This window comes from Oncorhynchus mykiss, chromosome 20 (genome assembly GCF_057628025.1).
Source record: "Oncorhynchus mykiss isolate SJ-2025 chromosome 20, ASM5762802v1, whole genome shotgun sequence".
Lineage (NCBI taxonomy): Eukaryota > Metazoa > Chordata > Actinopteri > Salmoniformes > Salmonidae > Oncorhynchus > Oncorhynchus mykiss.
Window position 1 is genome coordinate 44,681,505 of NC_143041.1, and position 23,381 is coordinate 44,704,885.

At 46.8% G+C, this 23,381-nt stretch overlaps 1 protein-coding gene across 2 annotated transcripts; it reads right to left on the reverse strand.

The window, feature by feature from the left end:
• Nucleotides 1-1,305: 1,305 nt before the first annotated feature.
• On the reverse strand, nucleotides 1,306-23,227 carry LOC110517611 (sorting nexin-5). Of its 2 annotated transcripts, none has more exons than XM_090213129.1 (14): nucleotides 22,885-23,227; nucleotides 20,219-20,323; nucleotides 19,031-19,141; nucleotides 17,128-17,249; nucleotides 16,833-16,956; nucleotides 12,863-12,958; nucleotides 12,054-12,159; nucleotides 11,504-11,579; nucleotides 11,287-11,326; nucleotides 10,225-10,311; nucleotides 8,658-8,817; nucleotides 8,305-8,390; nucleotides 2,262-5,417; nucleotides 1,306-2,195 (listed from the first exon to the last, which is right to left on the reverse strand). In XM_090213129.1, exons 1-13 carry the CDS (start codon nucleotides 23,035-23,037, stop codon nucleotides 5,367-5,369), a joined length of 1,317 nt encoding a protein of 438 aa, XP_090069255.1. In that variant the 5' UTR covers nucleotides 23,038-23,227; the 3' UTR covers nucleotides 1,306-2,195; nucleotides 2,262-5,366. The 2 variants fall into 2 exon arrangements, with proteins under 2 accessions (XP_090069255.1, XP_090069256.1); XM_090213130.1 differs by having other exon boundaries at nucleotides 18,970-19,141; nucleotides 22,885-22,997.
• Nucleotides 23,228-23,381: the final 154 nt, after the last annotated feature.

Sequence of the window (23,381 nt, forward strand, 5' to 3'; positions counted from 1 at the left end):
AGAAGGTTGCATGTTCTATCCCAGTAAAAAGACAAACACTAAATAAAAGTAATTCACACAGTTGGAATGCATTAGAACGACTTTCAAAGATCAATCCTATGACTCTTGATCAGAAGGTTTAAACCTTGTAGTGGAAACTCTTTTTTTAAAACCCTAACCTATACCTTAACCATTTGGAATATGTGCCTACATTTTAATCTTAGAAATTTGACGTTTGGAGAAATGGAACAATACATTGCAGCAGGCGCAACAAGCAATTCTCTAAATCAAATGTATTTATAAAGACCCTTTTTTCATCAGCTGATGTCACAAAGTGCTATACAGAGACCCAGCATAAAACCACCAAACAGCAGGTGTAGAAGCACAGTGGCTAGGAAGAATCCTAGAGAGGAACCAGGCTCTGAGGGGTGGCCAGTCCTCTTCTGGCTGTGACGATTGGAGATTATAACAGTACATGGCCAAGATGTTCAAACATTCATAGATGACCAGCATGGTGAAATAATAATCACAGTGGTTGTAGAGGGTGCAACAGGACAGCACCTCAGGAGTAAATGTCAGTTGGCTTTTCATAGCCGATCATTCAGAGTTAGAGACAGCAGGTGCGGTAGAGTTGAAAACAGCAGGTCCGGGACAAGGTGGCACGTCCGGTGAACAGGTCAGGATTCCATTCGCAGGCAGAACAGTTAAAACTGCAGTAGCGACACGACCAGGTGGACTGGGGACAGCAAGGAGTCATCAGGCCAGGTAGTCCTGAGGCTCAGGTCCTCGAGAGAATTAGAGAGAGCATACTTAAATTCACACAAGACACCAGATAAGACAGGAGAAATACTCCAGATATAACAGATTGACCCTAGCCCGCCAGCCCCCCCCCCGACACAAACTATTGCAGCATAAATACTGGAGGCTGAGACAAGAGGGGTCGAGAGACACTATGGCCCCATCCGACGATAAACCTGGACAGGGCCAACCAAGCAGGATATAATCCCACCCACCTTGCCAAAGCACAGCCCCCACACCACAATAACATCTGCTAAACACTTGTATGTGACCAATACAATTAGAATTATTATTATTATTTTTTTAAAAACACTTTGAAATTTGACATTAGGAGAATGTGTTAATTCTGCAGTGAGACAGAGCTTGTTGGGTCTACTCTCCCACATCCTCTTCAGTACGCAGACTGCGCCACCTGCTGGTGTGAGGGTACCATGGTCCTGGTAACAGTTGACGATCGTTTCAATAGTACTAGTATCATCAGAATGATATCACACAAGGTTAATTAATAAGAGACAGACACATTAAGGATTTTGGAAAGTAGGACTTATTTAATGTAATTTTTGCAAAGGTTTTAAAAAAACATTTTTAAAAAAAGTGATGCTCGGTGAGAAAAAAAACTAAGTCATTCACACAGTTGGAATGATTTAGAAATCATTCAATTATCAAAAACACTTTATAAGAGACAGCCCTCTCTGGGGATGGAAATGATTGTATTTACCACCATAGATAGAATGTACTAAATAAAATCACTTAATTTCCAAAACAATTCAAAGAATTCAATCCTTTTTGTTTCAATATGAACCCTTTTCTTTTACAGGTTAATATGTTTAGGCCCGGTCCCAGATCTGCGGTCTCCCCACAGCCCGGTCCCAGATCTGCGGTCTCCCCACAGCCCGGTCCCAGATCTGCGGTCTCCCCACAGCCCGGTCCCAGATCTGCGGTCTCCCCACAGCCCGGTCCCAGATCTGCGGTCTCCCCACAGCCCGGTCCCAGATCTGCGGTCTCCCCACAGCCTGGTCCCAGATCTGCGGTCTCCCCACAGCCTGGTCCCAGATCTGCGGTCTCCCCACAGCCTGGTCCCAGATCTGCGGTCTCCCCACAGCCTGGTCCCAGATCTGCGGTCTCCCCACAGCCTGGTCCCAGATCTGCGGTCTCCCCACAGCCTGGTCCCAGATCTGCGGTCTCCCCACAGCCTGGTCCCAGATCTGCGGTCTCCCCACAGCCTGGTCCCAGATCTGCGGTCTCCCCACAGCCTGGTCCCAGATCTGCGGTCTCCCCACAGCCTGGTCCCAGATCTGCGGTCTCCCCACAGCCTGGTCCCAGATCTGCGGTCTCCCACAGCCTGGTCCCAGATTTGTTTACCAACTCCATTGCCAAGTCGAAGATGGCATGACAAATCCATAAGGAGTAGGCAAGACCTCAGGCTTACAGGCCCGGCACCGCAGGCTTACAGGCCCGGCACCGCAGGCTTACAGGCCCGGCACCGCAGGCTTACAGGCCCGGCACCGCAGGCTAGTTTAACAATATAAAAAAAGGTTCCGTCAGTAACAAAGCAATAGGAGAAATAAGAACCCTAAAACGCAATTCTTCAAACCAATCCTGCACTAGCAGTACTAAGCAAGATGATTGGATGGGAGGATAGGTTAGTGTTGCTCAGTACATCTTCCTAAGAGCAAGTGCACAGGAAGCCACACTAGTAAACACAGCAGGATATCTATGAAGTGCACAGGAAGCCACACTGGTAAACACAGCAGGATATCAATGAAGTGCACAGGAAGCCACACTGGTAAACACAGCAGGATATCAATGAAGTGCACAGGAAGCCACACTGGTAAACACAGCAGGATATCAGGAACATTCTACTTATCTAGGTAGTGCACATTCATCCTCTCCACACAATTAAAAGCATTGGATCATTGGTGTAAGCATGGGAGTATCCCCCATTTTTCTTACACTAGTCAGTCCCTTAAAATCCATGAAGGGAAGTGTACAAGTGCACACTTAGGGAAGCATGCGAAAGAATTGGGACATAGACAACAGCTACAAGCTGACGCTGAAGTACACACACACACACCTCCGAATAAGTGCTGGGACCAGAGTTACTCTCCAATAGCCAATATGGCCATGTAAGTCTATTGCTTCAAATGTTAACTAGAACCAACTGCATACAGTCCTCTACTACAGGTGGACTTCACTAACAGTGTCACAGGTCTCAGCCTAGTCCACTGAATATTGAGTCACTTAGCACAGAAACCATAGCTGCCCGGCACTCACTAGTCACTCTTTAGTCTAGACCGGGCCGATGGATCACTTCAGGATCACGCAGCGCTGGCATCATGGCAGTAAACGTTGACAACTACCAGTGCCGACACTGACAAGGTCTGTAGTAAAAAAAATAAAAAAAATCTACTGGTCCATATTATGTGGAAGTAAACTTGTCAAAAATATATGTAAGTCTCAAAACAAAAAAACAATTTACTCGGCTCCAGTTATTACCGGCAGTAATGTAGACGAATACGCGGAAAGAGCCCTGTTGCCATTCCTGAGGTACAGCCAAAGCATTTCTGTGTGGTACCACCACTGTTGGACAAACTACCACACACACACACACGTCTTAATCATGAAAAAGAAGCATGTCTCTTCACTTGGCAGTTTTGAGCGAGTTCAACCCAGCCTGATCTCAAAGTATGGTAATGGAAAAAGAGAGTATTAGGCCAAGTCCCAATTCTCCACCCTTCTCCCAAAGTGAGCATTTCCAGACTCCACCGTCAAACCATTTAACAAATGGTGGAAACTCCCTTCAGCCAATGCTTACATCAACCTAATGCTTTTAAATCCATGACGGGAATGTGCAAATGCAGACTTTGGCAGAAGGGTGGACAATCGGGACGCAGTCACAATAACCTTTATTTAGGCACTAAATCAGTCATTTTCCCCTCCCCCTTTCCATCTACTTTATATCCTCTTCATATACTCTTTCTAAACAGTTGCTCCAATCTGGGTCCTATTCACTAAGGTACCAAAAGGGAAGAAAATCAAGGAGGGACCATCTGAACGTGTCCAATAAGAAACTATTGTTTAAGTTTTCCCATTGTAAAACATTTTTTTGCTACAGCGTGGCCTAAAAGGATCCTGTAAACTGTTCCATTACAAACCAGAGAGGCAGCAGCTGAGCTCAGCAGTCACTCTTCCGACTGGTATTAGAGAATGGTTTAAAGTGGCGTTGCAATGAGAAAACCTAACTATTCCATTATAGCTAGCTAATGCACGCACCATTAAAAAAAACACCAGATTACTGTGACTCCACTCTGCCATAGTTTCACTGTTATGCTAGGACCAAATTCAACCTCCATTCTGTCTTTCTGTACAAGTGAGGGGCGTAACGGGGTTAGTAGGCACGTGCCTTGAAAAGCAACCAAAACAATTATAAACACGATCATAATCCGGAAAAAAAGTCCATCATTGTTACAAAATAGAGAATCCAACACAAGAACAAGCGTAATCCATCCACAATACAAATAATTCAGATAACCCACGATTGAAAAACAGATGGGAGGAGAAAGGTCAGAAGATGGTGCAGGATGCTGGATTCTCCCTCTTCTGGAATGCTGTGATCACTAAAGGGGAGTGTTCCATGGAACACGGAGGGGGTAGAAGGAGACGCGGAGAGGGTAGAAGGAGACGCGGAGGGGGTAGAAGGAGACGCGGAGGGGGTAGAAGGAGACGCGGAGGGGGTAGAAGGAGACGCGGAGGGGGTAGAAGGGGACGCGGAGGGGGTAGAAGGGGACGCGGAGGGGGTAGAAGGAGACGCGGAGGGGGTAGAAGGAGACGCGGAGGGGGTAGAAGGAGACGCGGAGGGGGTAGAAGGAGACGCGGAGGGGGTAGAAGGAGACGCGGAGGGGGTAGAAGGAGACGCGGAGGGGCAGGTGGACAGAGACTAAACATCCAGGCAGAAAACAGTCAAACAGACACATGCAGGTTTCTGAAGTGGCATTTTTGGGATGGAGGAAGGGAGTATCCAGGATCGGGTTCAAGGCACGAAACTCCCCGCAAATGAGTGAAACGGGGAGGAACTCTCTTGTCCAATAAGAAATGCTTATTTTTGTTTTCCCGTTGCAAAGGGAAGTTTGTCAAATGTGTGACCTAATGAACACGACCCAAGTTCCCCTGGAGGAAGAGGGCAGAGGGCATCCAGGTTCCCCCAGGAGTAGAGGGGTGTCAAACTCATTCCACCGAGGGCCCAGTGTCTGCGGGTTTTTGTTTTTTCCTTTCAGTTAAGACCTAGACATCCAGGTGAGGGGAGTTCTTTACTAATTAGTGACCTTAATTCATCAATCAAGTACAAGGGTGGAGCGAAAATCCATTGTGGAATGAGTGTGACACATGTGGGGTGGAGAGAAGGGGTATCCAGGTTCCCTTCTCAAAGCCTGCTGGTCAGTATCCTGGTCCCAGATCCAGTTTGTGATTTTTCCTACTCCAGTCACGGTTTTGCACGACGATTCCATAAGGAGTCGGCAAGAGAGCAGAAACCGACTGGCGCCAAGCCCAGCTGGTCAGTGGTCTGGGAGGGTTGGTAAGAGACCAGTGGCTCAGCTGCTCTTGAAAAGCTCAATGCAGTCCTGCAGCAGGGACATGTTGTTCTGTTGTAAGAGAGAGAGAGAACAGAGACATCAGTATCATATCCATAACAACAGGCATTTCACAAGGATTACGGCACAATATATACATACCACGACCACATACCGTCAACCACGACTAGGCTTGGGCGGACTGTCATACTGACTTTGTGCTATACCCGGGGTATTCGGTAATACCGGCACTGAACCGCTGTTTTCAAACCCCACTGAGACTGTGTAAAACGAAGGTTATCAATGCTAACAAGTACATGTAAAATCCCATAAATGTTTTTTTTATTTTTATTTTTTTTAAATCCCATTCAGACAAAATGCTAACGAGCGCATTGTAAACATTTAATAGTCTCTGACCTAAACAAGTAAAAAAAAAATTAAAAAAAAATGCTCCTCACAGTTCGCTGCACGCACTTAACAACTATTACACAGCTCTTGATCCAGGAGGGGATTCTCTGGTGTTAACAAGCAAAGCTCGATTTTGCAAGAAGCTAACTAGCTACTAAATTAGCAAGCCAAACTGCAGAACAGTTATCACATGTTACAACAGTTAACTTAAATAGTTGGCAGATATCTAACTGGCAAACATTTAGTTGCGAATTCCCTACTGTAACTAGATCACCTGGAGCACGATTCACAACAGTGAGTGACTCACAAGGCTCAGGTCTCTTGTCGTTGTGCGCTCGTCAGCAAATACCACGTGATTGGGAACTACCAGGAAGCTTCATAAATCAAAAAATATTGTGTGACAGGTGAAAATGAAGAAGATCTTTATCTCCTAACCTATTGCACAAGTTTACTGCAGGTACTGCATTTACTTTAAAAGTAGCAATAAAATATTCAAACGTATTTAAAAAATAAACTTCAAAATAAATAGTTAACAGTATTGGAAAAACCATCCCATGTCTCTTCCCAAATACCCAGAATATGGTATATACACGGTATACCGCACAAGCCTAAATCACTGCCACATAACATGAACCTCTAGCAAGGCAGTTGACCACCAACAACAACTGCTCCCTTGGACGGCGATGACGTGTACATGGATTCAGGCAGTCCCCCGACACCTCTATGATTCAGAGGGGTTGGGTTAAATGAGGAAGACATTTCGGGTTGAACGCATTCAGTTGTGCAACTCACTAGGTATCCCGTTACCAATAAAAATGTAGTGTTGTGCTTGGGCCTGGTCTAGCAGGTAACGCCACCTGCAGCGTGCACATACAAATAGTTGAAGTCGGAAGTTTACATAGCCAAATACATTTAAACTCAGTCTCACAATTTCTGACATTTAATCCTAGAAAAAAAAATCCCTGTTTTAGGTCAGTTAGGATCACCACTTTATTTTAAGAATGCGAAATGTTAGAATAATAGTAGAGAGAATGATTTCAGCTTTTATTTCTTTCATCACAATCCCAGTGAGTCAGAAGATTACATCCATCAATTAGTATTTGGTAGCATTGCCTTTAAAAATTGTTTAACTTGGGTCAAACATTTCTGGTAGCCTTCCACAAGTAACCGAGTCAGGTTTGTAGGCCTCCTTGCTCACACACGCATTTTCAGTTCTGCCCACAGATTTTCTATAGGATTGAGGTCAGGGCTTTGTGATGGCCACTCCAATACCTTGACATTGTTGTCCTTAAGCCATTTTGCCACAACTTTGGAAGTATGCTGGGGGTCATTGTCCATTTGGAAGACCCATTTGCGACCAAGCTTTAACTTCCTGACTGATGTCTTGAGATTTTGCCTCAATATATCCACAATTTTCCTCCCTCATGATGCCATCTATTGTGAAGTGCACCAGTCCCTCCTGCAGCAAAGCACCCCACAACATGATGCTGCCACCCCGTGCTTCACGGTTGGGATGGTGTTCTTTGGCTTGCAAGCCTCCCCCTTTTTCCTCCAAACATAACAATGGTCATTATGGCCAAACAGTTCTATTTTTGTTTCATCAGACCAGAAGACATTTCTCCAAAAAGTCTGATCTTTGTCCCCAGGTGCAGTTTCAAACCGTAGTCTGGCTTTTTTTAATGGCAGATATGGAACAGTGGCTTCTTCCTTTCTGAGCGGCCTTTCTGGTTATGTCGATATAGGAATCGTTTTACTGTCGATATAGATACTCTTGTACCCGTTTCCTCCAGCATCTTCACAAGGCCCTTTGCTGTTGTTCTGGGATTGATTTGCACTTTTCGCACCAAAGTGCGTTCATCTCTAGGAGACAGAACACATCTCCTTCCTGAGTGGTATGACGGCTGCGTGGTCCCATGGTGTTTATACTTGCGTAATATTGTTGGTACAGATGAATGTGGTACCTTCAGGCGTAGGGAAATTGCTCCCAATGATGAACCAGACTTGTGGAGATCTACAAAAAATGTTTTTCTGAGGTCTTGGGTGACTTCTTTTGATTTTCTCATGATGACAAGCAGAGAGGCACTGAGTTTGAAGGTAGGCCTTGAAATACATCCACAGGTACACCTCCAATTGACTCAAAGGATGTCAATTAGCCTATCAGAATCTTCTAAAGCCATGACATTATTTTCTGGAATGTTCCAAGCTGTTTAAAGGCACCGTCATCTTAGTGTATGTAAACGTCTGACCCACTGGACTTGTGATACAGTGAGTTATACGTGAAATCATCTGTCTGTAAACAATTGTTCGAAAAATGACTTGTGTCATGCACAAAGTAGATGTCCTAAAACGACTTGCCAAAACTATTGTGTTAGCAAGAAATTTGTGGAGTGGTTGAAAAATGAGTTTTAATGACTTCAACCTAAGTGTATGTAAACTTCCGACTTCAACTGTATGTACACACACACGACAATGTGGGATTGAATCGCTCTCTCCCCAATACATATAAAATACAGGAAGAAAAAAAGGACAATGAGTCTCCAGTCTGACCCACCTTAGCATGCTTAATCTCCAGCTCAGCCATCTCTATTAGATTCTTCCGGAAAGCCACCACTCTCCTGCCCTTAAAACTGGTCAGCTCTGTCGAAGACAACGCCATGCTGTTAACTCACTGTACTGTATTACGTTACAACATGTTTGCCCCAAACATACAGCCACACGGTGTAAAAAGGCATCTGAATACATTAGGTTCAGTTTGCGCCTAGCAGAACTCCACTAGGTGAAAAGTGAAATGTCTGTGTTCACATACTTCCTAAAGGACCTTTGATTTAAAAAAAACTAGATGAAATAAAAAAAGAACAGTTTCCACTGGGAAGCATAGGACCGGCTTTACACACACACACACACCTCTTTTTCCCGACTCAGAAAGCTTGTTAAACCTCTGCAGACACTGTTGTTGTTGCTCCTCCGCCGCAGCAACATCTTTACTCTTCAGCCGGGCCTTACCCAGAGCCTTGTTACTGTTCTCATAGTCTGCCAGGGTCCTGGCCCGTCTGTACAACAGGTCCTGACACACACACACACACGTTAATAGGGTAGGGTGGTATCCAGATGTTCATACCGTTTCTGTGCCATACCGGGGTTGATGGTATTACCGAATGTGCACACAACGGGGATTTATTTCAGTACAAAAGGTTTTTTATTATTATTATTATTTTTGGGACGTAAAAAAAAGAAAAACATTACGCAACAGAGATGTTGATCCCGGAGGGGGTTGAATGTCTCTGCTGTGACCAAGAAGATTGATCTTGACATCTAGCCACTTCGCTAGCAAGTTTACAAACCAAATACATAGCTAGAGTCCTGAGCTGGATCTCATTTATTTTACACATCTTAGGATTTCTATACTTAACTTATAAGCAGAAACATCACTGATCTAGTGGTTTTCTATATGTGGTGACAATAAGCTTGTTATTTTCTTGTCCGTGAAATATGTAAGTAACACACACGCCTATCGTGTTTCCAGGTAATGTAAGTAACACGCACGCCCATCGTGTTTCCAGGTAATGTAAGTAACACACACGCCTATCGTGTTTCCAGGTAATGTAAGTAACACACACGCCTATCGTGTTTCCAGGTAATGTAAGTAACACACACGCCTATCGTGTTTCCAGGTAATGTAAGTAACACGCACGCCCATCGTGTTTCCAGGTAATGTAAGTAACACGCACGCCTATCGTGTTTCCAGGTAATGTAAGTAACACGCACGCCTATCGTGTTTCCAGGTAATGTAAGTAACACACACGCCTATCGTGTTTCCAGGTAATGTAAGTAACACGCACGCCCATCGTGTTTCCAGGTAATGTAAGTAACACACACGCCTATCGTGTTTCCAGGTAATGTAAGTAACACGCACGCCCATCGTGTTTCCAGGTAATGTAAGTAACACGCACGTCTATCGTGTTTCCAGGTAATGTAAGTAACACACACGCCTATCGTGTTTCCAGGTAATGTAAGTAACACGCACGCCCATCGTGTTTCCAGGTAATGTAAGTAACACACACGCCTATCGTGTTTCCAGGTAATGTAAGTAACACACACGCCTATCGTGTTTCCAGGTAATGTAAGTAACACACACGCCTATCGTGTTTCCAGGTAATGTAAGTAACACACACGCCTATCGTGTTTCCGGGTAATGTAAGTAACACACACGCCTATCGTGTTTCCAGGTAATGTAAGTAACGCGCACGCCTATCGTGTTTCCAGGTAATGTAAGTAACACGCACGCCTATTGTGTTTCCAGGTGCATTTAGAATAAAACTATTCCAATAGAATGAAATAAACTCCAGCACTCTGGTGGTCTTGGATGTTCCACCAACAGTTCGATGGATCTCATACCAACAATTCAACGGTCAATAGAAGCTCATCGGGGTTTTGGAGAGAGAAACAGACTGGCAGACTAGAGGTGGCTCACCTTGGCTGCCTGGATGTCCCTCATGTAGTAGCGTAGCAGCTCGGTGAGCTTCAGCTCCTGGTCCGACGCCACTCTACCCTCCACTTTCTACAGGCAGGACCAGACGGACAGACAGAACACATATTTATACATCTCTCCATCTGGTCAGGCCAGAAGAAAGTGGAGGGTAGAGTGATGTCATAGAACACAGATCTTTATTTATTTATGACATCACAGGCCCAGCTCTGGAACCAACAGAACCCTGAACAGCTTCTAACCCCCATCATAAGACTGCCAGTTAGTTAAATAGTTAGCCAATAGCTACCCGGACTATCTGCACTGACCCTCTTTTTACACTAACTTTTTTTTTTTTTAACACATCAAATACACTTGCTGCTAATGTCTATTATCTATCCTGCGTGTCTAGTCACTTTACACCTGGCTATATGTACATATAACATCAACGACCTCGTACCCCTGCAAATGGACTCTGTACTGGTACCCTGTGTATATTGCCAAGTTATCATTACTCATTGTGTATTTATTCCTCATATTGTTATCTTTCCATTATTTATCTCTGCATTGTTGTGAAGGGCCTGTAATTAAGCATTTCCCTGTTAGTCTACACCTGTTGTTAAGAAGCCAGTGACAGGTACAGTTTGACTTGAGATGGGACACTACCATCATGGTCAGACACACACAAAAATAACACCTTGGCCTTTCGTGAACTAACACTCACACTTGACTTTTCATTACTAGCTGATTGGCTACTTTGAGGAAAAATGTACATCCCCAAGATGAATACACTAACTTGAAGTCGCTCTGGATAAGAGCATCTGCTAGATGACTAATCACTTTACATGTTACAACAAAAATATATATATAAAATAAATATAAAAAAATATATATATAAAAATATAAATATATATATAAATAAATATATATATATAAAAAAAGTGAAATATACACAGCTCAAAAGCAAACACAAGTGTTTAAATGTATTGCTGACTTCACAAAATGAATGTTGATGAAAATGTACAACAGTTGAGGAGGAGTGCAGAAGATCAGCACTGTGGTTCTTACCCGGAGCTTCTCAAACAGGTCAGATAGCTTCTCAAAGTGCCTGAAGGGAACACACAAACCTATAAATAGTTGAGCAAACTTTATTTTCCCATTTGTTTTCCTCCTTCTGATACTGGGGTAGAGATGATTAAAAAAAACAACATTACATTTTGTAACCTGTTGTTGGCTCGAGGTAACAACGTCCCCATGCTGTAATATAGTTATATTGTTTACTCACTTTTTAAGTGCTGTGTTATCATCGACAGAGAGACTGCTCAATGTAGAAGAGATGTGGATGTAATCATCAGCAACATCTGAAACAAAGAGAGAAAACAAGATAATCAACACCCAGTATGGATAACATAGTGGAAGAAGTTGCACCACATATCCCGCTGGTCATCTATGAATGTTAGAACTTCTTAAAACTATCATGAACTTCTTAAATCTCTACATGGTACAGCCAGAAGAAGACTGGCCACCCCTCAGAACATGGTTCCTCTCTACACGGTACAGCCAGAAGAGGACAGGGCACCCCTCTGAGCCTGGTTCCTCTCTAACCGGTACAGCCAGAAGAGAACAGGCCACCCCTCAGCCTTGTTCTTTGGGGTTTTAGGCTGTGTATCTTTAAAGCACTTTGTGACAACTGCTGATGTAATAAAATAGCTTTATAAAAATAAATGGGGGGGGGGGGGGGGGGGGTTGTTCTTATCAATAACAAGAAAGCAAAGAGATAATTCCTATTCATATTTCACAACAGATGTTTGTTGGTGTTGTTATCATAGTCCTACTTTTGTGGGAGCGGGTCATCTTCTCTGCCCTGGCAGTGGAGTCTTTGATCTTGGACGAATAATCAAGCAGGAAGGTCTTCTCCTGCTCAAAGAAATCATCTACTTCCTGCAAGAAAAATTATTTAAAAAGCAAGGGTTGGAACTGGTTCAGGGATCAGACAAACGGAACTCCGGAAAGAAAGTGATCAATACTGTTCTAGAACAGAACCGTTATTTTAAAAGCATGTAGCCCCACATAAGAAATGGTAACAAAGAGCCTATGCAAAGCCCTCACTGTCACTCAGAAATGTATTCCAGCATCTGCCTGCAAGCTGAAAATCCTGTTTAGACTTCCTTTGTTTTGGTTGGAACCGGTTCACAACTTTATTTTGCTGGTCGGGAAAAAAAGCGGTTCTGTTCAGAACAAAAAAGTTCCAACCAGCATCAACCTTCTGCCTAAGATAAAGACACACATACAATGTCATATCTTCATTGTGGACATGAAGGGCCCTGCTCGGCTGAACCGTGACGTTCTGTCTCTCGTTCTTTGAGGCTGCTGCTGTAATGCATTGTATGGTTTCACTCTCTAGTTTTTAAATGCATAGCCGACCTCACAAAATGGCTTTCCTACGTAAATCCGCAGTAAAAACATTGGGCTTGTTTGACATTGAAGCCAATAGCGCAGGCGACTGCTACAAATCACCTTACGTTAAAAAAATAACTACTCATTACTACCTGTAGATCGGTCAGTCAGCATTTACCCACAATGCATCATGGATTTGATGCGCTCGAAACAGAGCTATTGTATGATATGAGGAGGCCACACCCACCTTTATCCCTGAGATGATGACCTCATCAGCACTCTTCACCATGTTCTTAAAGAAACTCCCAAACGTCTCCTTGGCATTTTTCCTCCGTACGCTCAGCTACACGGACCAATCACAGGAAGGGAAAGGACTTACTCGGGAGACATGACTCAGCTAATGACACCACAGTACAAGTTCGCAACGTAACATTGATTACGTGAACTGCAACAGTTCCTCTTGTGGAGCCCGTTTTGTTCCAAATAGGAATGAAGAGGATTCAGCAATAAGTGTCACACAAACAAAACCGTCCCCCCCTCTCCCCCCTACAGTACCGTCCCGTCCCCCCCTCTCCCCCCTACAGTACCGTCCCCCCCCTCTCCCCCCTACAGTACCGTCCCCCCCCTCTCCCCCCTACAGTACCGTCCCCCCCCTCTCCCCCCTACAGTACCGTCCCGTCCCCCCTACAGTACCGCCCCCCCCCCCCCTCGCCCCCCTACAGTACCGTCCCCCCCCTCTCCCCCCTACAGTACCGCCCCCTCCCCCTCTCCCCCCCCTACAGTACCGCCCCCCCCCCCTCGCCCCCCTACAGTACCGTCCCCCATCTCTACCCCCTACAGTACCGTCCCCCCCCTCTCCCCCCTACAGTACCGTCCCCCATCTCTCCCCCCTACAGTACCGTCCCCCCCCTCTCCCCCCTACAGTACCGTCCCCCCCCTCTCCCCCCTACAGTACCGTCCCCCATCTCTCCCTCCAACAGTACCGTCCCCCATCTCTCCCCCCTACAGTACCGCCCCCCCCCCCCCCCTCGCCCCCCTACAGTACCGTCCCCCCCCTCTCCCCCCTACAGTACCGCCCCCTCCCCCTCTCCCCCCCCTACAGTACCGCCCCCCCCCCTCGCCCCCCTACAGTACCGTCCCCCATCTCTCCCCCCTACAGTACCGTCCCCCCCTCTCCCCCCTACAGTACCGTCCCCCCCCTCTCCCCCCTACAGTACCGTCCCCCATCTCTCCCTCCAACAGTACCGTCCCCCATCTCTCCCTCCTACAGTACCGTCCCCCCCCTCTCCCCCCTACAGTACCGTCCCCCCCCTCTCCCCCCTACAGTACCGTCCCCCATCTCTCCCCCCTACAGTACCGTCCCCCCCCTCTCCCCCCTACAGTACCGTCCCCCCCCTCTCCCCCCTACAGTACCGTCCCCCCCCTCGCCCCCCTACAGTACCGTCCCCCATCTCTCCCTCCAACAGTACCGTCCCCCCCCTCTCCCCCCTACAGTACCGTCCCCCATCTCTCCCCCCTACAGTACCGTCACCCCCCTCTCCCCCCTACAGTACCGTCCCCCATCTCTCCCCCCTACAGTACCGTCCCCCCCCTCTCCCCCCTACAGTACCGTCCCCCCCCTCGCCCCCCTACAGTACCGTCCCCCATCTCTCCCTCCAACAGTACCGTCCCCCCCCTCTCCCCCCTACAGTACCGTCCCCCCCCTCTCCCCCCTACAGTACCGTCCCCCCCCTCTCCCCCCTACAGTACCGTCCCGTCCCCCCCTCTCCCCCCTACAGTACCGTCCCCCCCCTCTCCCCCCTACAGTACCGTCCCCCCCCTCTCCCCCCTACAGTACCGTCCCCCCCCTCTCCCCCCTACAGTACCGTCCCGTCCCCCCCTCTCCCCCCTACAGTACCGTCCCGTCCCCCCCTCTCCCCCCTACAGTACCGTCCCCCCCCTCTCCCCCCTACAGTACCGTCCCCCCCCTCTCCCCCCTACAGTACCGCCCCCCCCCCCCCTCGCCCCCCTACAGTACCGTCCCCCATCTCTCCCCCCTACAGTACCGTCCCCCCCCTCTCCCCCCTACAGTACCGTCCCCCATCTCTCCCCCCTACAGTACCGTCCCCCCCCTCTCCCCCCTACAGTACCGTCCCCCCCCTCTCCCCCCTACAGTACCGTCCCCCCCCTCTCCCCCCTACAGTACCGTCCCCCATCTCTCCCTCCAACAGTACCGTCCCCCATCTCTCCCCCCTACAGTACCGCCCCCCCCCCCTCGCCCCCCTACAGTACCGTCCCCCCCCTCTCCCCCCTACAGTACCGCCCCCTCCCCCTCTCCCCCCCTACAGTACCGCCCCCCCCCCCTCGCCCCCCTACAGTACCGTCCCCCATCTCTCCCCCCTACAGTACCGTCCCCCCCCCTCTCCCCCCTACAGTACCGTCCCCCATCTCTCCCCCCTACAGTACCGTCCCCCCCCTCTCCCCCCTACAGTACCGTCCCCCCCCTCTCCCCCCTACAGTACCGTCCCCCCCCTCTCCCCCCTACAGTACCGTCCCGTCCCCCCCTCTCCCCCCTACAGTACCGTCCCCCCCCTCTCCCCCCTACAGTACCGTCCCGTCCCCCCCCTCTCCCCCCTACAGTACCGTCCCGTCCCCCCCCTCTCCCCCCTACAGTACCGTCCCCCCCCTCTCCCCCCTACAGTACCGTCCCCCCCCTCTCCCCCCTACAGTACCGTCCCCCCCCTCTCCCCCCTACAGTACCGCCCCCCCCCCCTCGCCCCCCTACAGTACCGTCCCCCCCCTCTCCCCCCTACAGTACCGCCCCCTCCCTCTCCCCCCTACAGTACCGCCCCCTCCCCTCTCCCCCCCCTACAGTACCGCCCCCCCCCCCTCGCCCCCCTACAGTACCGTCCCCCATCTCTCCCCCCTACAGTACCGTCCCCCCCCTCTCCCCCCTACAGTACCGTCCCCCCCCTCTCCCCCCTACAGTACCGTCCCCCATCTCTCCCTCCAACAGTACCGTCCCCCCCCTCTCCCCCCTACAGTACCGTCCCCCATCTCTCCCCCCTACAGTACCGTCCCCCATCTCTCCCCCCTACAGTACCGTCCCCCCCCTCTCCCCCCTACAGTACCGTCCCCCCCCTCTCCCCCCTACAGTACCGTCCCCCCCCTCTCCCCCCTACAGTACCGTCCCCCCCCTCTCCCCCCTACAGTACCGTCCCCCCCTCTCCCCCCTACAGTACCGTCCCCCCCCTCTCCCCCCTACAGTACCGTCCCCCCCCTCTCCCCCCTACAGTACCGCCCCCCCCCTCGCCCCCCTACAGTACCGTCCCCCCCCTCTCCCCCCTACAGTACCGCCCCCTCCCCCTCTCCCCCCCCTACAGTACCGCCCCCCCCCCCCTCGCCCCCCTACAGTACCGTCCCCCATCTCTCCCCCCTACAGTACCGTCCCCCCCCTCTCCCCCCTACAGTACCGTCCCCCCCCTCTCCCCCCTACAGTACCGTCCCCCATCTCTCCCTCCTACAGTACCGTCCCCCATCTCTCCCCCCTACAGTACCGTCCCCCCCCTACAGTACCGTCCCCCCCCTCTCCCCCCTACAGTATCGTCCCCCCCCTCTCCCCCCTACAGTATCGTCCCCCCCTCTCCCCCCTACAGTATCGTCCCCCCCCTCTCCCCCCTACAGTACCGTCCCCCATCTCTCCCCCCTACAGTACCGTCCCCCCCCTCTCCCCCCTACAGTATCGTCCCCCCCCTCTCCCCCCTACAGTACCGTCCCCCATCTCTCCCCCCTACAGTACCGTCCCCCCCCTCTCCCCCCTACAGTACCGCCCCCCCCCCTCGCCCCCCTACAGTACCGTCCCCCATCTCTCCCTCCAACAGTACCGTCCCCCCCCTCTCCCCCCTACAGTATCGTCCCCCCCCTCTCCCCCCTACAGTACCGTCCCCCATCTCTCCCCCCTACAGTACCGTCCCCCCCCTCTCCCCCCTACAGTACCGCCCCCCCCCCTCGCCCCCCTACAGTACCGTCCCCCATCTCTCCCTCCAACAGTACTGACCAGAGAGCAGTGTTCAGTAGGCACAACATGGAAGAAAATGACTCAAAAACAGAGGTACTATCTGAACTGTCAAATAACAGAACGTTCCTTTTCCATTGCAAAATGTTTTTGCTACGGTATGCTCTAATGAACGAGTACACAGTCTGTTTTCTCAGTTTCCTTCTCCAAGTGTCAAACTCACATCCTGGTCATACTCCAGGAATATCTGGAAGTTTCTGTCCTTGCTCAGGACGGGGTGAGAAGATAGACGCTGCAGAAATACTTCGTGGACTTGAACAGTCTTCTTGAAAACAGCCAGGTACTCACTGGAAGAGAGACAGTAGACAGACAATTACTAACTGACAGAGCTCACAGACTGATCACCAGAATCTTTCCCACAGGAATCATTAAGCACAAGCTTCAAGAGAAACAAATAAAAACATTTTTTTAAATGTGCCAATTAAGCTTTGGACACAATGACAAGGGTGGAAACTCACGCCTCTAACTCCTGCTTCATCTTGGTGTATTCCTCCTTGGTCATGGTGGCTTCTCCCTCGCCCAGTTTATGCATCTTCTCCCTGGGGCTCTCAAAGTCTGGCTTCGGGGGCGCTGGAGGGATCTGGACAGATAGGGAGGAGAGGCGAGTGGATGAGGTTTCTGGTAAGATTTCTTACACCAGCTACCAGCAACCTCCTACCACCCACAGACATAATCCCTGTATGCAGAGCTGTAATAAAAAAACTCAGTTGATAGAGTCGATGCTATTAAAATCAGGTGAGCAGACACTACAGAGTCCTCTGCACTTTCCCCTTCATCAAATAACATTTACATCAGTGGAGGTTGCTGAGGGGAGGACGGCTCATTATTATTATTATTAGGAACGAAGTGAATGGAATCAAACACATGGAAACCATGGAAACTGTTTGGTGTATTTGATACCGTTCCACTTCAGCCATTAACACGAGCCCCTCCTCCCCAATTAAGGTGCCACCAACCTCCTATGATTTACATGTAATGACAGACGGTGAACTTGTGACATGACCGTCAACTATAAATAAGCGGTGTGTGTTTCGTAGACCAGCGATTCGTAGACCAGCGATTCTGGTGGGTCACGACCTGCTTTGAACAGGTCACGAGTGCCTGAGCAAAAAATATTATTTTTTTATGGAAAATGAAAATATATAAATACAAACCAAATATTTTATTTTTAATTTTAAAAAAATAGATTTTTTTCATTCAAAATTATATAAACGCAAAAGAAAGAAATGTCCTCTCACGATCAACTGCGTTTATTTTCAGCAAACTTAACATGTGTACCTGTCCCGCAGGTGTGATGATCAGATGTACCAATACTGTGCAGGTGTTGTTACACGTGGTCTGCCACTGTGAGGACGATCAGCTGTCCGTCCTGGTCTTAGGCGCCTCACAGTACGGACATTGCAAATTATTGCCCTGGCCACATCTGCAGTCCTCATGCCTCCTTGCAGCATGCCTAAGGCAGGTTCACACAGATGAGCAGAGAGCCTGGGCATCTTTGGTTTGGTGTTTTTCATAGTCAGTAGAAAGGCCTCTTTAGTGCCCTAAGTTTTCATAATTGTGACCTTAATTGCCTTCTGTCTGTAAGCTGTTAGTGTCTTAACGACCGTTCCACAGGTGCATGTTCATTAATTGTTTATGGTTCATTGAACTGTGAAGTTATTTGGATTTTTACAAATTATCTATGAAAGAAAGGGTCCCGAAAAAGGAACATTTATTTTTCTCTCTCTCACACACACAGTTAAGCGGATGGGTGTTAGGGAGCGTGTTTAGGCAGGTCATAACTTGACCGTCGCCTCTCCCGAGCCCGTTGGGGAGTTGCAGCGATGAGACAAAATCGAAAAAAGGGGTGTAAAGTACAAAAATAAATAAATACTCTGGTCTGAACTTAAACAGGGTGGAAATTATAATGAATTAACTTAATATAGAGCTATTAGCAACACCATTTTGGTAGATTTTTGTGGTTTCAAACCAGGAAAGGGGTGGGAATTGTGTTCCCTTGTCATAAAGTTGCTACATTTAATGTCTATATAGCATCAGAAACAGTTTTCCTGATTGTATTTTGGAAAAAAAAAATTTGCGATGTGAATACTGGGTCGCGACAGACAGACAACCTGTTTAAATTTGGGTCCCGATGCAAAACCAGTTGAGAACCACTGATATAGACTACTCAAGTCCCTCCCAATGAGACCAGCATAGTCTCAAACCAGTGTGTGTGTTTGGTGGATTGAACAGGACACTCACGATGAGCCCAGCATAGTCTCAAACCAGTGTGTGTTTGGTGGATTTAACAGGGCACTCACGATGAGCCCAGCGTAGTCTCAAACCAGTGTGTGTGTTTGGTGGATTTAACAGGACACTCACGATGAGCCCAGCGTAGTCTTCAGTTTCAACCAGAGCGTCATGGAGCCAGATAAAGTCCTCATGTTGCCTAGGAACAGAGAAGTCTGGCTTCTGAAAGGAGCTCAGGGTGGTCTGGTGAGACAGACAAGACAAGACAATTCAAGTCAATTAAACATTAAATATAAACAATTAAATTAAATTCATTAAATTAATAACAATTAAAAGCATTAACAACAAAAAAATACACACAGAACAAAAAATATGAAAGCAGCATGTAAAGTGTTGGTCCCATGTTTCATGGGGCTCTCGAGTGGTGCAGTGGTGCTAAGGCACTGCATCTCAGCGCTAGAGGCATCACTACAGACCCTGGTTCGATTCCAGGCCCTATCACAACCGGTCATGATTGGAGTCCCATAGGGCGGGCGCACCATTGGCTCAGCGTCGTCATTGTCAATAAGAATTTGTTCCTAACTGACTTGTCTAGTTAAATTAAATATTCCATTCACACACACACACAAAAAAAAACTTATTTCGCTAAAATTTTGCACACAAATTTGTTTACATCCCTGTAAGTGAGCATTTCTCCTTTGCCAAAATAATCCATCCACCTGACACGTGTGGCATATCAAGAAGCTAATTAAACAATACACCGGTCCACCTTATGCTGGGGCCAATAAAAGTACACTATCTTTTTTGCAGTTTTGTCACACAACACAATGCCACAAGTGTCTCAAAATTTGATGGACGTCATTTTAGAGAATTTAGCAGTAAGTCCAACCGGCCTCAACAGCAGACCACTTGTATGGCATAGTGTAGGCGAGCGGTTTTCTGATGTCAACGTTGTAAACAGAGTGCCCCATGGTGGGGTTGGGGTTATGGCATGGGCAGACATAACCTACGGATAACGAACACAATTGCATTTTATCAATGGCAATTTGAACGCACAAAATACCACAACGAGATCCTGAGGTCCATCGTAAGACCCCCCCCACCCCCCTTTTTAAAAAGATATGTGACCAACAGATGCATATCTGTATTCCCAGTCACGTGAAATCCATAGATTAGGACCTAATGCATTTATTTTCAATTCCTCATAGGAACTGTAATGCAGTAAAAATTAATGAAATTGTTGCGTTTATATTTTTTTGTTCAGTACACTTCAGATCAAATCAGAGGGATAAAGACGGTTAAACAGTGTTTAATACATACCTTGGTGTGGACAGTGAACTTGACTTTGTCTCGTTCGCAGAGTGCATCAGGAATGTCGATGAGTAGAGAGGTGTCGTTGTTTAGGTCCACAGACACAGAGAGGGCCTAAGAGAGGAGAACAGAATCAAGGACCAGGTTCCACAACTACCAGTTGGCAGAATCATTCATCTGTAAAAATATGTTTACATATGCTTGTACGTGAGACAGAAAGTCAAATGAATATCTCTCATCTATACTGTTCCTAGGCCGTCATTGAAAATAAGAATTTGTTCTTATTGACTTGCCTGGTTAAATAAAGGTAAAATAAAAAAAATTCAAGATGAGGGAATTCACAGGAAGGGAATGCTGTCTGTTATGCTATGGGAGGCCTGGACAACAAGTGTCCTACACTACCTATGAGACATGGGAGTAGATTACAGCAGACCATGTCTCAGGGCCACCTAGTCCAAACTCCATAACACATTCTTGAAAACCTTACTGTTGACTACCCATGCACTATTGAATGTGACCTTAGACAGTACAGGACAGAGTGGAGAGGTGAATACGGGTAGGCCTAACAAACAAAAGCTCTTTTTCGCTTTAGAGTGGATTACCAGTAACTCCCATTACTCTTCACTGAATTCAAAGTCCTGTGATATGTGACTCATACTTGGGATTGAATAACTCCAGCCGTTTTCCCAAAACAAGTCAGTTCCCAAGAGTCCGCTAGTGTATGTTTCTACTAGCCTGGTCCCAGATCTGTTGGTGCCATTTTACCACTCCCTATGGTTATTGTTGTCAAGGCTAAATATCTCCCATCTGAACGACTGTTTTTTGTTTGAGTGGGTGAAATTTAATTTGAGAAACATTGATCATAAACTTGATCCAGATGTTATGATTCAGAGATACAGGCTAGTACCGTGTGAATGATCCACAGCCTATTCGTAGTTTCACCATACCACTGCCTGAACTCTGATACTGAGCTTTGCAAAGTCAACAGAAATCAAAGGACTGGAAATGTATTTCCTCTTTAAGTCTCACAGGAAATGAAAAATAAGGGATTTTTTTTTATTAAACCACAGGCCTTTCCAATTCCAAAGAACTCCATATGTAAGCCATCTGAGTTCTCCCTTCATAGGCCAGGACAATATGCTTTGCACATAACACTGATGATTGTGCACCAAAGAATATACAATGCAAAAAGTAACCTGTTAATGCCATGTTGCAAGTCCCCCAAAGGCAATGCTCACTGGTCTGTGCACCATACTGGAAAAATAAACAGCCATCTAGCCACATATAATTCCAAATATAGTGATTGGGAGGAAACTGCAAGAGCATAAATTGAACCAGCAAGCCTGGTCTGACATTATTGAAGAAGCCAATGCACTGCCCTCTGTGCCATAAAAGCCCAGATTTTTGTAGAGAGCCTACAATATAAAAACATTTTATGTCAAAACTAAAGTAGCCTAAATTGGTGACTATACAATAATTCATAATATTGTGAAAATAACATTAAATGATGAAGTAGCTAGCTAACGTTAGCTAGCTAGACCAATACCAAAGAAAATGGAATGCTTTCTATACCATCTCTGCTAATAATACTAACGTTTATGCAGTGGTGGGAAAATTGCTAAATTCTCATACTTGAGTAAAAGTGAAGATACCTTAATAGAAAATGACTCAAGTAAAAGTCACCCAGCAAAATACTACTTGAGAAACTATATAATATTTGGGTTTTAAATATATTTAAGTATCAGAAGTGAATTGAAGTGCTAAAATGTACTTAAGTAACAAAAGTAAAAAAATAATTTCAAATTCCTTATAGTAAGTAAATCAGACGGCACAATTTGTTTTTATTGACAGCCAGGGGCATGCTCCAAAACTCAGACATCATTTACAAACGAAACATTTGTGATTAGTGAGTCAACCAGAACAGAGGAAGTAGGGATGACCACATGTTCACTTGAGAAGTGTGTGAATTGGAACATTTTCCCGTCAACGTGTAATGAGTACTTTTGGGTGTCGGGAAAGTAAAGTGTATGGAGTAAGAAGTACATTATTCTCTTTAGGAATGTAGTGAAGTAAACGTTTCCCAAAAATGTGAATAGTAAAGTACAGATACACACACACACACACACACACACACACACACACCCCCCCCCCCACACACAAAAAAGTGGAGAAATATAGACCCTAGCCTGAAGTTAAATAGTACTTTAAAATATTTGTACTTAAAACTTTACACCATTGCGTTTACCACACCATGGGGCGGCAGGTAGCCTAGTGGTTAGAGCGTTGGGCCAGTAACCGAAAGTTTAAGGTTAAAAAATAAAAATGTCGTCGTTCTGCCCCCGAACAAGGCAGGTTCCCCCGGGAGGCCGTCATTGTAAATAAGAGTTTGTTCTTAACTGACTTGCCTTGTTAAATAAATGTTCAATTTAAAAACAAAATGTACGTTATAGTTAAGTTAGATAGTGTTTCAGTTCATTAGCTAGTCCGCTAAAGTTATCAAAGATTGTACGAATAACGTTAGCTAGCTAAATAACGTACCGTTGTAGAAAGTGAGCAGTCTCATAAACTTCCTAGCTAAATTGTCTTATCTAACTACAGCTAGCCAGCTAGCTAACGTTTCGTTAACCATATAGCTAACGATAAGACGTTATTCACGTATATCGCTCATAACTTACCTTTTCTTTGTCACTATCATCAATGGTAGATGTCATGATTGTTATATAAAATATATATATATACAATAAAAACGTACAGATCGTGTGCTGCAAATCTATATTAGCAAGCTTCTGAAAACACACCCCGCACCAACTGTCCCATAACAGATACATCCCGCCCACTGATTCGCACTGATGTTTTTGATTGGACAACGTTTCTGAACGTCAATCAAAATAGTTCGTTGCTTTTTTTGTTGTTGATTCAACGCACGTGGCATTTAAAACATACCGATACAACAATTAAACATCATAAATTATTACATATTTTAAAAAGGAACTGTATATGGCCACGGAATATGTGCACTTTTCAAACAAGCTTTTTTTTAGGGGTGGGGGGGGGGTGGGGCTGTTTCCAGCTACAATATCAACGTTCACTTTGGTTCCATGTCAGAAAAACACGGACCAGTTTCAAAGACACACCTTCAAATGATTTACTGGACTTGTAGTTTTTTCTATCA